This window comes from Talpa europaea (genome assembly GCF_964194135.1).
Source record: "Talpa europaea genome assembly, chromosome: 5".
Classification (NCBI taxonomy): Eukaryota; Metazoa; Chordata; class Mammalia; order Eulipotyphla; family Talpidae; genus Talpa; species Talpa europaea.
Window position 1 is genome coordinate 37,671,695 of NC_140071.1, and position 16,875 is coordinate 37,688,569.

Sequence of the window (16,875 nt, forward strand, 5' to 3'; positions counted from 1 at the left end):
AAGAGTTGTCCACATCTCCTTACTCTCTTCCACTGATCCAAACCTCCAATCAACCATTCATTCACTCCCCTTCTCTGCCAAGGAAAATTTATTACCAATCATTCAAACGTCCAAATGTAAATTAACATAGCTTTATGCTTACAGAAATGCAATATACATGTAACACAATATCCCTAGAGCTGATGAACATGATCACCACAGTAACTTTTCACTGTATTCTCATCTAGAATGCTCTCTTCATCAGCTCACAAATCCAACATGCACCACTTTAAAGACTAGTTTCTTTAATATCCATTAAGATCTTGGATTCTCCAGTGGTCTTTAATCTATCTCTTACTGAAATTCTACTGCTATCCTCACTAAAGTTAGAACTTAATTATAAATTTCACTATTGCTTGTTCATCATCATTTTGAATTTTTTTTTTTAAAGATTTATTTATTTATTTATACAAGTACTGGGTACAGTCAGAAGCGCGGGAGGGTGAGAGAATTCACCAGAGCCAGAGCAGGGAGCAGAGCAGGCAGAAGGACCGAAGTACACTGCTGAGGGGAGCAGCGGGCGGCAGGAGAGGTCTGCGCGCCATGTGGGACCCTCCTCTGGTGGCCGGGGAGCAGCCGGGGATTGAACCAGCACTGCAGAGGCTGCGGGCAGCTTCGCAACCCAGCGCTCAACCGCTGCGCCACCGGGGAGGCCCTTGTTCATCATCATTTTGGGCATTCTAGACTTACTTCCCAATAGGACTATAGAGACTTTGTCCTCAGCATATTTCAATACATGACATAGACCTGAAACTGCAGCACCTATACAAAAATTATTGCCTGAGTCACCCCTCCATCAGAAGCTCAGCTCTCTAAGAATCCTGATATATCACAAACCTTCAATATCTTACTCTCACAACTTTTCAAAATCCAATTTATCATTCCATACAGTGGCAACCTGGGAATAAAGGACTAATCACTACAGGGCTGCAAAAACTAAAGAAATTTTAAGTTAAAAAGCAGTATTTGAACTGAATGAAACATTATCAATCTCCCACTCTTTGGAGATCTCAATTAGGTTTTGTAATATGGAAAAAAAAAATGCCACTAAGTAACCACCAGTAGAGGATTGTGATTTAAGTTGATTTTCCACAAGTGAATGGGACTGGTACTGATCCCACACACACTCTCACATTGCATGATGAACAAAATACTTTAAAGGACGAAAGTAAATGTCTTTTTAAAATGTTGCATAGGACCTCCCCGGTGGTGTAGCGGTTGAGCGCTGTGTTGAGAAGCTGCCCACAGCCTCTGCAGCGCCGGTTCCATACCCAGCTGCCGGGCAAGGGTCCCACATGGCACGCAGACCTCTCCTGCTGCCCGCTGCTCCCCTCAGCAGTGTACTTCGGTCCTTCTGCCTACTCTGCTCTCTCCTCTGGCTCTGGTGAATTCTCTCACTCTCCTGTGCTTCTGACTGTACCCAGTGCTTGTATAAATAAATAAAAAGAATCTTAAAAATAAATAAAATGTTGCATAGTTAGGGGCCTCCCTGGTGGCTCAAGGGATTAAGTCGCTGCACTATAAAGCTATCCACAGCCTCTGCAGCACAAGTTCCTTCCCTGGCCAAGGTGGTGGCCCACATGGCACAGCAGACCTCTCCTGTCTCATCCGCTGCTCCCTTCAGCAGTGTATTTCAGTCAATCCGCCTGCTCTGTTTCCCACTCTGTCTCTGTGAATCCTCTTACCACCCCACACCTCTGCCCTGTACCCCAGTTCTTATATGCAAAAATAAATTTTAAAAAAAATAAAATGTTGCATAGTTAGCATTTCTCTACACAGAAGAAATGGTAAGGAAAACTTAATATTTGCTAAATATTCATTTATATATAAAGAATTTAGAGCAACCATTTTTGCAAAATGTTAGTTTACACTTGATCTTAGCCAAAAGGCAGAGAAGCGATGCAAAATGTTAGTATAGAGAAAAAAACAAGTAAGGTAAAACATGATTTTTTAGTGCAATCACTCTATAAGATAAAATGTAAAGACAGTTAAAACACCACAGGAATAACGATCACTCCTTCTAGAGAAAATACCTATTGTGGACTTCTAGTGAGTCCGAGACCTGGGACACGACGGTGAGGGAAATCAGACATGGGGGACTGTCATGTCTAGCATGCAGCAAATCTTTATTGCCGTATTACTCATTATATGCTTTTTTTAATATTTACTTATTTATTTATACAAGTACTGGGTACAGTCAGAAGTGCAGGAGGGTGAGAGAATTCACCAGAGCCAGAGAGGGGAGCAGAGCAGGCAGAAGGACCAAAGTACACTGCTAAGGGGAGCAGCGGGCGCAGGAGAGGTCTGTGCGCCATGTGGGACTCTCCTCCGGTGGCCAGGGAGCAGCCGGGGATCGAACCAGCGCTGCAGAGGCTGCGGGCAGCTTTGCAACCCAGCGCTCAACCGCTGCGCCACTGGGGAGGCCCGTATATACTATTTTAATTGCAGCAGGTGTAACATCAAAGCATACCATATAATGATAACATGTATGAATGATTAGTCTATTTTCTTACTATTATCTATTTACTTCAGACAGTAGGGTACCAGGTGGTTAGTTCTCATGTTCATAATCTTATTGCCCCCTAGCCAGAGCCTGGGAAGTTCACTCATTATTTTTGTTGTTCTCAAACTGTGGAGATGTACGCAGGTCACTTTCCAGGCTCTCAACACCAAGTCCTGTCACTCAGAGGTTTTCCTCCGAGACGCATGTGTTTTCACATGCCTTAGGGACTCGGGTCAAGATCCTTCTGCTCAGTACGCGGAGTGGCCACCTCCAAAACCTATACATATGGACATGTATGCATTTATCTTTAAAACGAGTACAAAGAATTAACAAATAAGAAAAAATATACATGTATTGGAAAGCATATAAGGTATGCATTGTTTGGAAGCAAAAAAATGCTTTTAAAATATAACCATTGTGTGAGAGTAGCACGTTTGTGAATGAACACTCATGTCTGTATATTCACAAAGAGTTTAACTCAGTACTGCTTAAAACATCAATGGTATTGACATATATTTTTACGTCAAAGCTTTCTGAAATGAAAGGAAGAAAGTCATATTTTACTTACATGTATGAAAAAATATAAAATTAAATTCTAGATGCATTTTTTTGAAAAATATAAAGAAAGAACTATATTAAAAGTTAAGATATAAACGGATCAGAAGGAAGACACTAATTTTGCAGGCCTTACTTTCTAGCCTCTAAGCTTTTTTTGTCTGGATTCTTCAAGCATCCGCTAAATCAAACTGCTCCATTCATAGAGTCGTTTGCTCAGATAGTTTGCCATTGGGACAACACATTAGGAACCCCATGCCTGCCAAAAGTTGTATCTCAAACTAATATATTTAGCTAGGAGAGGTATTAAAGAATGAGGAGCTTAAGCCTCAGATTCTCCTTTCTTCAGCTTCATTCAACTCTCCATGCAGAGTCTGATGCCTCCTATTCTTTAGTTGTTCATCCATTATACACTATACAAACTACACAACCTTCCAATTCCAACCAGTTTTCCAGAGCCTACCCCTGTTTTGAACCTCAAGGAATTGTGTCAATTACTAATGTCTGTTTTTTCCTAAATGTTAAATTAACTGCAAGCACTGTAAGAAGTTTGTTTTTCAACTGAAAACAAAGATACATAAAAAATTGAGTCTGGAATAGTGGTGCAGGTAGATTTCTAAACCAGAATCACCAACATTCAGATATTTTGTATATTTTTAAATTTCATCAAATATAAATTGTCATGATGCTATAAAAATACTCAAGTAAAAATATCTGACCTATAAAGGCTCTTAATAGGATTTTGTTTATGTGAGGATTCTCTGCAGCAACTTTGAAAGAGATAGTGGATATTTTCAAAAGACTGAAAATATAAATGTTATTAAAATTACCATAGACATAAGGGATCTCCATGCAGAGCAAAAATCGCTTTTGAGGTATCCCCAATATACTGATAAATCATTTCCCATAACAAGTCACCTTGTTGGCCTGTCTAGCATGGCTTCAAGAAATGTATAGTCTAGCATGAGCAGTGGCCGGGCTAAAAAAAGGAAAAAGGTAAAAAAGCACAAGAGTCTCCAGAATGAAAGGCCCACACCACTAAGTGCTGAACAGTGTGGGACATGATAGTGAAACTCAGAATGCTAAGGAGAAGGTAAAAAGTTTTCAAAGATGAACAGCAAGTTACCTACAAAGGTAAATAGTTTATTTCCCTTCAAATTTCTCCTCATCAACTCTGAAAGCTAAAAGACAATAACTTCCATGTTCTGAAGAAGAAACTGTTTAATCTGGAAATTTCTACAAAGCCAAACTATCAATATGAATATGAAATTTCATTTTTAGTACTCACTCAAAAGGTTTACCTTGGATATATTTAGCTGCATAGGTATTTAAAGATACTAAAACACAATCCAAGAAAGAAAAGGCAAGAGATCAAGAAAATTAAAGAGTTTAGGAAAAAATGGTCTTAAGTAGCAAATGGGAAGCAAGTATAGAAAGCAGCTCAGCTAAATTCAACATTCAACATATATAGACAGCTGAGAGATACAGTACAGTGAGGGTGACATATAGAAAAGGGACAGTTAGAAACTCCAGAGAAAGCAATAATAAACCATAAAACAAAGTCTAGGCAAAAATGGGAAAAAAGTTCCCTCGCTAAAGGTGCAAGGGCTTAAGCACAGCACTGTGAAGCTCTCCGCAACTCTTGATTATGAGTTGGGGCCCTGGCAGGCCAGGGAGCTACCCACATGGCACGGCAGACCTCTCCTGTCTCACCTGCTGCTCCCCTCAGCAGTGTATTTCAGGCAGTCTGCCTGTTCTGTTACCCACTGTCTCTGGCGAATCCTCTCGCCCCCTGCACCTCTGGCCTATACCCCAGTTCTTGTATGCATAATAAATAAATCTTTTAAAAAAATAAGAAATAAATTGACATGTGATATGATTCTAAGAAATTAAAGGCGATGATGTTTCATTTGATACCTATTTCAGTTAGCAAAATGTATGGTGATGTAAGATCACATACTTTTTTAAGCTATCCATTCATCTGAATTCATATTTTTATTCATATGGCCAAAATTTGATAAGCCTCACTTATTGCTTTCTAATTTTCAGAATCAACCAATACCAAGTGATTGAAAGTTATACCATAGTATCATAAATGTGTATATATATTTTAAGCATTGTTTTAAAACAATAAAAAATTAAAAGATTTTGGTTAATAAAAGTTAATAGATTAAAAGAGATAAGAGAAAAGGATTATGTGTTGGGGGCTCTTATTTCTTCTTCTTAAGTGAATAGAAATCCAGAGCTTCTATCTATAGCTAATAGATTTTAAAAACAAGACTTTACACAATATTAATTTAAGGTAATTTTTCTCATATTGCCTTTTTATTTATGGAATGCCTTCCCTACAGTACCTACCATGAAAAATATATTTATCCTAAAATCCCCAGTCCCATGTCAAAGTTTCCCAAATCAACTCAAAAGAATGGGAGTTCTTTCTCTCTCCTGCTCCTCCCCCCTTTAAGAGTTTGTGAGTTACTCATTATCATGTGCATTTTATTCTGGCTTGTATTTCATATCTGATGTACTTTCATTATTCATCCTATAATTCATCCTATTATTCATGTCTTAAGAGCAAAAAGTCTCTCCTTGGTATTCCTCTATAACCTTTAGTAACTAATAGTAGAATCCACACTATATTGAGGGCAAAATAAACATCAACTCACTCACATGGATATGTACACTTGCAGCTTAACCAAAGTTCAGAATATTTTAATAATCAAAATACCTTTACTAAGAAGTGGGCCCCATTTTGAAGAAATGCATCATTTCTTATTGGTAATTTTATAGTGACTTGTGTTTTTTGTTCTGGAAAAATGAGACTATTTTTCCTGGATGTATTTAAGATGCCATCTTTTGCTTGCAGAGGGTCCACAGCTCCAGCAGGAATATAAAGTGCAGAAAAAAACATCTTCACATCTCCTTTAGTTCCTCCTAGTCTTATAAAACTCAAGGATAAATATCGTTCTCCTGGGTTGCTTTCAATCTTCTGGTTTTCCATTGAAAAAAATGTTATTAAGCCATAAACATCATCACTATCCTGAATGTAAAACAAAAGCTGCAGACAAAGGAATAAAAAGTTAAAGTGCAGAACTGTCAGCAGCTGAGATTACCAAACATTTGATTTTTCTAGACAATTTTGATTTTTTATATTTATTTATATGTTGTGTCTAAAAATGATGATTGATATGGAGTAGAATAAAAGAAGAACCAAAAATAGATCTGAAAACTTCCTAATCTATAGCTTGTGGAATTTATTATAGGAGTGGGAAGTAACAAAACCAGTGTTTGTCCTGTCTCAGCAACTAAATAAATTTTCAATGTGAGATCAATTCTTTGGCTCTTCTTAGGCACAGAAATATCCACACAAGTAAAGCACAAGGAGAGCTCTACCTCTGCTGGTTCGCTCACTTCTGCACCTCCTTGTATTGTATGTGGCAGAATTTGAAGCAGATAAGCTTCTGCCTCTTCAGGTACATCATCACTAACAACAGTAAGAGGAATGGATGCCAACATCTGCCCTTGTGCAAAATGAAGAACTCCAGAACTTGGTGTGATATCATCAGTAACCGGTGAGATATCGCTGCTATTGCGTGTCAATACCCAGTTCACAGACACATTCCCATGGGTGCCACCATTTCTAACCACCGTAATTTCTTCAAATCTAGAAAATTTTAAAAGAAATATATACAGTCACATGATACACTTATTTCCCTTCGACAGGCTTTTCCAATGTTACCTTGACCATCAGACACTGATAAAAAGCAGAAATCTGTATCAGAAAGAATGACTGCTTTTAAGATGAAATGGTATGTAGATATGTCCTAGGAAACTATCCTAATAAGAATTCACTTTCCTCCCACAATAAAAAGGGAAACAGTGAAGCCATGATAGAGGAAATGACACACACTCTTAACAGTTCAACATCATGTCCACACCATAAACATTAAATCTTGGAATACATTAACATAATTCCACCAATAGGATTAAAATAAACCATACCTTGCTGTATCTTCATCAATTACAACTGTCTTTTCAAACAAGATACTGTTGAATGAGAGGACTCCGTACGGTTTGTCATTTGGCTTAATGGTGACTTGCACAATAGAAGGGCCTGCTAGCACAGCATCTCCCTGTAAGGTATCCTTTAGTAACACAATGTGAAATGATTCAGCAATCTCTGGTATGGCATCATCAACGATTTGAAATTTCAGATGTGATTCATAAACAAAAGGTGGGAAAACAATAGTTGTGTTTGGCTGAAGATCAATGAAATCTAAATTTTGCTGTGCATGGGCTGTTGAATTCCCAGTTATTACAGCATAACTGATGGAAGCTTCACATTCATCAGAGCCAATCAGATTTCCACTGTCATCTTTGCCACGAACCACTGGAATTAAGAGTATATGGTCTTCCTCAGGCACCAAATAAGTACTCTGAATGAATCTCACAGGACTGTCATTTTTCTTAATGATAATTTCAACTGAGTTTCTAGAGGTATTGACCTCAGCTCCTCCTTCCACACTCTTCAGTTGAATGAAAAATATTTCATCATTTTCTGGTACCTGTCAAAGAAATATAAACAGTGGCAAAATATCAATAGCCAAAACACCTGCAAAGAAAACAAAGTGTAAAATATTTCTGTTTTAATGCAATCACACAGAAATAAAAAAATCTTTAATTGCCACGAACAAATGAAGAGGCTTTTCAAAGTTCATATGCTAAAATATTTTGCGAAGGTAAATAATATATTTTAGGTAGATAAGAAAAAGTTCATACAAAGAGTTAATTCTTTCAACCTTAATCAATCTCTAGACAACTCTAAAGAATTAACAATAAAAATGAACACTAACATTAGTTTCATCGAGTGGGTAGGTCAGACGAAACATTCATAGTCTACTAATAAACAGGCTACCAGCGTCATTCCAGGCAAAATGCTGACAGTGTTAAATTGAAGTCTTTTATTTCTTTGTAACTGTCCGGAAATTTTAGGGTTAATTTCCACTGCACTACTTGAAATTCTCCTACACTCACAAAATTCTATTTCATGAATGAAAAATGAAAAAAAATTCATCTTCACATTATTTTACCTTCATGAATATTACCTCCGACAATATGAAGGTATTGTTTGCCCCCCCAAAAAAGTTCTAATTTGATTAGTCATCATTTTCCACCCTCAACTTTATTGAGGAATAACTGACAAATACAATTAAAATATATTTAAAGTAAACAACCTGAGGATTTGATAAACAAATACATTGTGGAATGATGACTAATATCAAGATAATTAACACATCCATCACCTCACATAGTTAACTTTATTTATAGGGAGGAGGAGAGAGGACTTAAGATCAACTCTCAACAACTTTCACATAAATAATGCCACATATATAATACAATATTAGTAGCTATAGTCACAATACTATACATAAGGTACTCAAAAGATGATCTTTTAAGCTTACAATTAAAATGTATACTTAATTATTATCCCAAATTGTAATATTTTCTTTTTTTTTTTTTAGATTTATTTATTTATTTATACAAGCACTGAGTACAGTCACAAGCCAGAGCAGAGAGCAGAACAGGCAGAGTGATGAAATACACTGCTGAGGGGAGCAGCGGTCAGCAGGAGAGGTCTGCAGGCCATGTGGGACCCTCACCTGGCGGCTAGGGATGGAACCGGCACTGCAGAGGCTGCAGGCAGCCTCACAACCCAGCGCTCAACCGCTGGGCCATCAGGGGAGGCCTATTGTAATATTTTCAATGTTCTGGAATCTAAAAAAAAATTTATTGGTTTCCAGAAGCAGATAAACTAGTTATCAATGCTACTTAATGCTTCGCTTTTTTAAGAGAAATACTCTTTTCCAATGTTTTCTGATTCATCTTTATTTTCTTGGGATCTATTGTGATTTGATTTCATGACTTTTTTTTAAAGATTTATTTATTTGTGCATACAAGAACTGGGGTACAGGCCAGAGGTGCGGGTGTGAGAGGATTCACCAGAGACAGAGCGGGGAACAGAACATGCAGATTGACTGATATACACTGCTGAGGGGAGCAGTAGGCAAGACAGGAGAGGTCTGCTGCACCATGTGGGTAGCTCCCTGGCTGGGGATCTAACTTGCGCTGCAGTGGCTGTGGATAGCTTCATAGGCTGCATCATAACCCCTTGCGCCACCAGGGATGCCCTGATTTCATGATTTTTAAAACAAGGAAAGGAAAGGGTTATAAATTCCTATTTTTTGGCAACACTGTTATTTTCTTTAAAGTTATGTTTTCTTTTGTTTAGCTCATCATATTATTTAGTTTCATTCTTTCCTTAGCAGATAAGCTATCTCATTATCTTAATCCTTGGCTACATCAACATGCAGTGTGAAACAACAGAAAATTCACTATGAAAGTAAACATTTCAAACAGCCAAACAAAAGAGTTTCAATAACAGTATAATTTTCTTTGCCTTTATTTTAAAATATTTATGACCCTAATCAAAACTAGAGTCAGTAACAAAAAATATTTATCAGGGTTTATAAACTCCTTACATATTTTATGCCAGTGGTTGCCAATTATATTCAAACAAATCAGCTTCTCGGTACACACTTTCATGTGAATTAAGTGAGATAAATATTAACAAGGTATATTCCAAAATAGATATTTATAGCTAAATTGTGACTTGCCATGATACTCTAACTTCACATAGGACTATGTTCTTAAATAGTTTCAAATATTGAACACAATTTAATACTTAATATAATGTTTTCTAACATGTTGGCAATACAGACAGCATCCTTGTCCTATGTAAGCATTTAACATTATCCCACCTCATCATCAAGCACTGTCAAGTTATAAACTACTATTGCTCTGCCAGGGGGAAAGGTGATATTTCCTTTAATTGGACTCAGATCTTCTTCTGGTGGATTGGGACCACCGTCTACCTGCAAAAAAACACATGGTGCCATCAATGAATACAAAATATTTCACATGAATGACAAAAAATATTGTGATGTCAGCTGACAAAAAAATTGAAGTTTACTTAAAAAATGTTTTGCAAGAAGAATTATACTAACCTATACATAAGTCTACCCTTGTAGTAGAAATTTAAGGCCTATAATGTAATCCTATCATTGCATTAAGCAACTTTTTAAGAGTTTTCTTTTTTCTTGACCATTATACCAAACCAGAGAAAAAAACATAATATCTTTTCTTGAGAAGAAGGTATTCAAGATTAGTAAATTCTCTTAAGTAATGGCATCAACCTCCACCACTCACTGTGTCACCAGGGTCAAGCTATTTAACAACTCTATGGAGTATTTTCCTCATCTTTAAGTTAGAATAATAATATCCATTTTATAGGTAAGATGTGAAGATTTAATAAAAATCATTTATTTTAAAAGCCTGACCTCTTTTAGACCTTGTGTTTAATGGGAGGAAACAAATGATAAATAAATAAATTACTATGTGCTAGATGATGATAAGTACTATAGAAAAAGAATTCAGGTCACAAGGGAGATTGATTGCTGGTGGACTTGCTGTTTTATGAAGTGATAATCAGTGTAAAGCACTTAGAATAAAATATGAAAATATTAACTGCTCTCTGTAAATGTTAGTTGTAATTACTCAAACAGAATTTTCAAGATCAAATAAAATAACTTCAGAAATCCATAATTTTTTCTTTTCAAACTTTATTTCAACATAACTATGCTTATAGAAATCACTCATATTGGTTAACAGAATGCAATTTAAGTCTACCTATTCTACACAATTCAGACCAAAAGCTTGGTACATGTTTTTAGCTGTTTTATAAAGCAAGGGTTGCAATCTGGTTTAATTCTCATTTATTACAAGTGAATATGTAAGATCCTTCATCAAATTCTACTAAAACACATAGAAATTGAAAATGTTATAATCTGACAATGCTTTATCCCTACTATAAATATTTTTTCTATATTTGTTATCATTAAATGTTCAAAAGCATATTGCATGTTTCTAAATACATGAAATATTGTTTAAGGTTTCCTATGTAGAACTTGCAAGACTATTGCACATTTAATTAGTATTTACTATATTTTTCATTCACTGTTGCCTTATGCTATTCTATTTTATGTAAATAAAACAGTTGCCATATGATGTAGGTACCCATAAGCACAAATAAAACTCTTCCACATTTCAGAAGAATTATGCTACATTTAACTAAGTATCCATTTTAATGGATTATGATTAATACTTAGAAACGTATCAGAAGGTTCTAATGCTCTGATATTTGAAAATAGAGTAAGATCATCTGGCTTATAAATCACAAAAATGAGCTGAGGATTTAAATATGTTTCTTAATATATCATAAATATGGTGACATAATGCTATATGCACATGGTCAGTAAGCAATAAAATACAACTGTTACAGCTAACACCTTAAGAAATGCACCTTACCCATAGTCTATCTTATTCATGTACTAGTAAGACCACCCTTTAAGTGTAATTTTTAAAGTGTGGAATGTAAATGGGGTTAAGACTGCATATAAAATAATTTTATAAGCCTAAGTAACTCATGGGCATTTTTCTTTTTTTTTAAAGATTAAATTTTTATTTAATTATGAATAGAAAAATTGGGGTATAGGCTAGAGGTGTGGGGGATGAGAGGATTCACCAAAGACAGAGTGGGGAGCAGAACAGGCAAAACTATTGAAACACACTGCTGAGGGGAGCAGCTGATGAGACAGGAGAGGTCTGCTGCACCAAGTGGGTTAGCTCCCTGGCCTGGGATCGAACTCATGCCACAGTGGCAGATGATAGCTTGATAGCACTGAGACTTTTAACCCCTGTGCCACCAGGGAGGCCCTCATGGGCATTTTTTCTTTATAATTTATATCCTTGAAAATTTTTACCATAAATATTATAGAGTTAACATTATCATTCTATTTTGTGGTTTATTAATAATTTCCCACATCTAAAATGATAATGGTGTTTCATGTCAGCATAGTATATTCAAACAGGAAGGAAAACATTTTCATATTAACCATGAAATTTATCAGAAAATAAAACATTTTTATTTCATTTTTATTAAGGGTCATGTTTATTATACGAAGGACCTTGACTTTTACAATTGTTACCATTGGTATGAACGCTAAAGTGTTGCCACTTAGAATGATTATAGAAATAAACTTACCTCAAAAGTCACAGTGACCATTCCATAGGTTCCTTTTTCCCTGATGAGGGTAAGAGGCACAAACTCATTTCTGCCCCTGGGCTCAATCACTGTGACTGAGGAAGGCTATTGGGAAGAGCAAGGACAGTCACCAATCAATGTAACCTCTTATCTTAGAAATACTAACATTTTATAGGCAAATCCACTCATGTTGTACTTATAACAATGTAGCATTTTCTAGCATTAATTAACCACAGCTAATAAAAATGCTTAACAATTAAAAAAATAGTGTAAGAGGAACATAAAACTAATCAAAAGATGTTGATTCCTTTCCTGAGTCTACCCTGAATTGTTCAGCTGAGGAACCTTAAAGGTTATCTCTTTGAAAGATGACAAACTCCAGTGATCACAGATGCCTAAAAGGTCACAAAATGTCTTGTCCCTCCAGAACAGAGGCACTCAGTGGAATCTTGCTCCCAACCACCATTCTCTCCTGAGAGGTCAGCTCACCATTGAAAAGCTGACAACTGTTAAGGACGTTAATGAACATGAGAGAGGAAACAGCTAGGACTTCAAATGTTGAGCTATGATGGGCTGACTGGTTGCTACTTGGAGTAGAAAAGAGGAGGGAGGTGCCCAGGTGCATGTTAGCGAGGGCAGCAGTGCCCATCTCACTGGGTGACACTAAGTCCCCCACCATCATCCACAAATGGGGGCAGGAATGCCTCTCTGAAAGGTTACAGTGACAAATCAATTTCAAATTCATGTCAGCACTTATCCTAATAACAGGCACATAGTGATAGCTCAATAAGCATCAACTTTTATCACCAATGTTTAATGTTTTCTTCATCATCAATATAATTATCCAGGCCAAGAACCAAAGTCAACCTATTCAGAGACTGTGAGTTCACTGGTTATTTAGATTAATTTTAAGCACAAGGGTACATGCCCTGTCACGAACAGAGACCCTACTAGTCAAGGATGTGGAATTAACACTAGAAACAGATTGACTTCCACAGGGTAAGATGTATATTGTGTAAAAGAAAGGGGGAAAAATCATGTTTAAACAAAAATATATAGAATTGGCATGACAAACTGGGAATGGGTCTAGAAGAAAGGCAATATGAAAAGAAATTAAGCAATTAAGGGGCACTCCTTCATAATTAACTAATAATTCCCTGTCATTCAAATAGAAATAATTAATTAATTTTAGTAAATGACCATATAGTGAAGATTACAAAGTGTCTACCTTATCGACATTACCCACATAAACTTTTCTCTAGGTACTGCAACTATAAAGATAATATTTATATATAGCTCATCTGCTTCAAAGAAAATTTAAAGCACTAAGAACATGATATACAACACAACCAACTATAGTAATGATCTAAATGGAAAATAAATTACAAGCTGGGAGAAAGTAACACATCACATTTTAGTAACAATCATTAGTAACATGATTCAGAAAGACTTCCGAAAAGGAAGTTTACAGAATTCTAAAACTTAATGACCAGACCCAGTTGTAATAGAGATACATTTTGTTGTATTTTTAAGAGCTGGAAACAATTCTTTTCAAGGAGGCATCTGTCTTTTGTGTTTGTTTTTAAAGATTAAACCTCCCAGACATACTATAGGTCAGGAAATAGGAATTTGATGATAAGGAGGAAAAAAATCAACTGCTAAGCAACATTGAGGGGGATGACAGAGTTTTAACCTTCAAGAAATATTAATGAATGGGAAAATATTAATGAATGGGTAGGAAAAGACTATAGAATTTTGAAAAATTATCATCTCTGCTATTCAATTTTAAGTTCACAATAGGTTTTGTCAGTATTTTTTTTCCGATATGCTTTTCTCATCTTCAAATTACTCCAAGTTCTAGAGGAGGCTGACAGACAAATGCTTTCTGCAAGTGGTATTTGGGGAAATGGATCACAATGTGCCCCCCACCAATAAATTCATAATCCAAATCCCAAGCCCTAATGTGACAGTATTTGGATTTTGGACATTTGGTGTATGATCAGGTCATAAGGGTAGAGTCCTCATGAATAAGATTAGTGCCTTTAGAAGAGATCCCTAACCCCATTCAACACATGAAGACACACACACCCAAAAAAACCAACCATCTCTGAACCAGGAAGCGGGCCTTCCAAAACAGTAAATCTGCCAGTCCCCTGATCTTAGTCTTTTCAGCCTCCAGAACTATGAGAAATGAATTTTTGTTGTTTACAAACTATTTAGTCTATAGTAGTCTGTTAGAACAGCCTGAACTAAGATAATATTTGAGTTTAGAGTTAGACATCAGCCAAAGGAGGTACCAATTGAGTCAGGTGGAACCATCAGCAGAAAGATATAAGCACCAAAAATGACCATGATCATATAGTATTCCTCAATTCAGAGAAATCTTAAGTAGAACAAATGGACAGTATACAAAATGTGAAATATGAATAGAATTAAGGTGAATTTTATTTAAATATCAAAAGAAAGAATGATACTAGAAAATATTTTTAAAAATAATATTAACATGTAATAAACTATTATGTAGCAGCCACAAATTAACCAAATTATTCCCATACCATATTAAATGAAATAATTCCAAATGCATTATCATTTGATAATATTGTGACAGTAACAGTCCTTGGCCACCCAAGTTTCACATTTGCAGAAGGTTTCTAAAATAGAAGCCAAAAAACAAATTAATGAATTAAAAATAAGAGGAAAAACAATCATTTTAATAGAATTTCTAGCTATAAGTAATTATTCAGAAAATGAATAAAGATGCAAGTATACTTTTTAAGGCACAGATTAAGAAAATACACTTAAACTAAGTCAATAATGACTAGTAAGTCCCAAACAAGAATTTTTCAAAAAGGTTTTGAAAACCATTCATCACTTATTACTAATAATATAAATTATTGTAAATATAAGTAATCACTAGGTAGCAATACTATAATTAACATCATTACTAATATAACAGAGAATAAGTATGCAGTATGAATTTTTATTCAAATATCATTTTTTCTTACACTGTAGAAGGTGCTGAAACTTAAAAATTATTCATAAACCATAGAGCCAAATTAAAGACAAACTATTACAATAAATATTATAGAAATTGAAGTACTTTCTGGAACATTTCTATTATTATTCAGCAGCAGCATAAAGAAATATTAAAAAAAGTTATTTACAAAGCAAAATCTGTTTCAAGCATCATTTTCACAAAACTTTTAATCATACCAATATAATCATTCAAAATAAATTCTCAAATGCCCTTCAGAAAAGTTAACTAGAACAAAGTTAACAGCCATTGCCTCAAACTAACAGAAGAAACCATAAAAGACAATTAAACATTAGGCTATTCAAACATTTTTCCCAAGGGTACTCGGGAAAATTCTAAGGCACAGGGACGGCCCATTTTCATGCCTGTTTTTTTGTATCCTTCTCCTTTGAACTCAGAAGTCATGGTCATTCTTTATGCATCTGGTAGCAGCAGAGGGATAAAAGAGAAAAGGGTCAAAGGGAAGACAAGGTTTTCTTGAGCATTTGAAAGCCAATGCCTAAATTAGCTGAATGGATCCAAAAACTTGCTGTAGAATCATATAAACAAGATTGGCTGAGGAATAACTAGACCATCGAACTGTTGTCAATTTTGGCTTCTAAGAAATCACCAACCACCTAAATTATCCTGTCACCAAAGAAATAAGATTTTCAAGTGTTGCAAGATTTGTATGTTACAGGGGGAAGAAGGACTTACTTGTAATGTTAAGTGAAAAACAAATGTTTCATCAGGCTCTGGTAAGTCATCATCACATACTGCTATGTAGATTGTCCTGTTTGTTTCGCCAACAGGTATAAAAGCTGCAGCATACGTGTCAAAAAAGTCACCAGTGTCTTCTCCATACAGCTATCAAATGCAAAATATAGGTAGTTCTTACAAAACAGTGTTGAGACAAATAAAACTGATGCTAATTGGAACAATTGATAAAAAAATACATGAATCATTGACACTGTTCATAGGTAGTATGCAAAAAACAAAGCAAATGTTTAGTTAACTGATAAAACTTCAAAAAACATTATAAAAAGAAATGATTCTACACAAAACATGTTTCCGATCTGAAGGTAAAGAAATCATTACATATACAAGTAATAATTACATAGGAAAGTAATAATATGAATTTTATTCTTTGCCTCTACATTGATCTGAAATAGAATTAGTGAACCTAATAAGACACATTACAGCTAAATCTCCCAGAGAAGAGGTACAAATAGCCTGCAAAATATATCAGGAAAATCAATTATTTTCCCTATTAGTTTCAAAAGACTGCTCATTACAAAATGTTTACACTGAAATTTTATTTGTATTCTCCACTTCAATAGACAATTCTTTTAGCATTCCAAATTTACTAGTCACAAAAATCTCCTCCCTAACTTTTTTAAGATCTCTTTCTGTAACATCAGCATTGGTAATATTTTCAAAGGAGCAATAATTATGAAAGTGATTTCTTATTGCAAATCTAAAAGAAATTTCTTTTGACAAAGAACTCAAAATGAATAACTTATCTACTAGGGAAAAATCTATGATGCTACAAATAAAAAATGAAGGATGTGTACAGAGAAATTTTAGTCAATTTCCAATTGTCAT

At 35.3% G+C, this 16,875-nt stretch overlaps 1 protein-coding gene across 1 annotated transcript in view; it reads right to left on the minus strand.

The window, feature by feature from the left end:
- Nucleotides 1–16,875, minus strand: part of ADGRV1 (adhesion G protein-coupled receptor V1) — a gene marked incomplete at both ends in the record, with an annotated part of 443,017 nt that overhangs the window by 424,819 nt on the left and 1,323 nt on the right. The window contains 7 exons of the mRNA XM_084233539.1: nucleotides 5,826–6,155; nucleotides 6,491–6,761; nucleotides 7,100–7,662; nucleotides 9,916–10,029; nucleotides 12,258–12,362; nucleotides 14,813–14,908; nucleotides 15,988–16,137. Of these exons, the coding sequence (XP_084089665.1) occupies nucleotides 5,826–6,155; nucleotides 6,491–6,761; nucleotides 7,100–7,662; nucleotides 9,916–10,029; nucleotides 12,258–12,362; nucleotides 14,813–14,908; nucleotides 15,988–16,137 (1,629 nt within the window). The remainder of the gene's footprint in view (nucleotides 1–5,825; nucleotides 6,156–6,490; nucleotides 6,762–7,099; nucleotides 7,663–9,915; nucleotides 10,030–12,257; nucleotides 12,363–14,812; nucleotides 14,909–15,987; nucleotides 16,138–16,875) is intronic.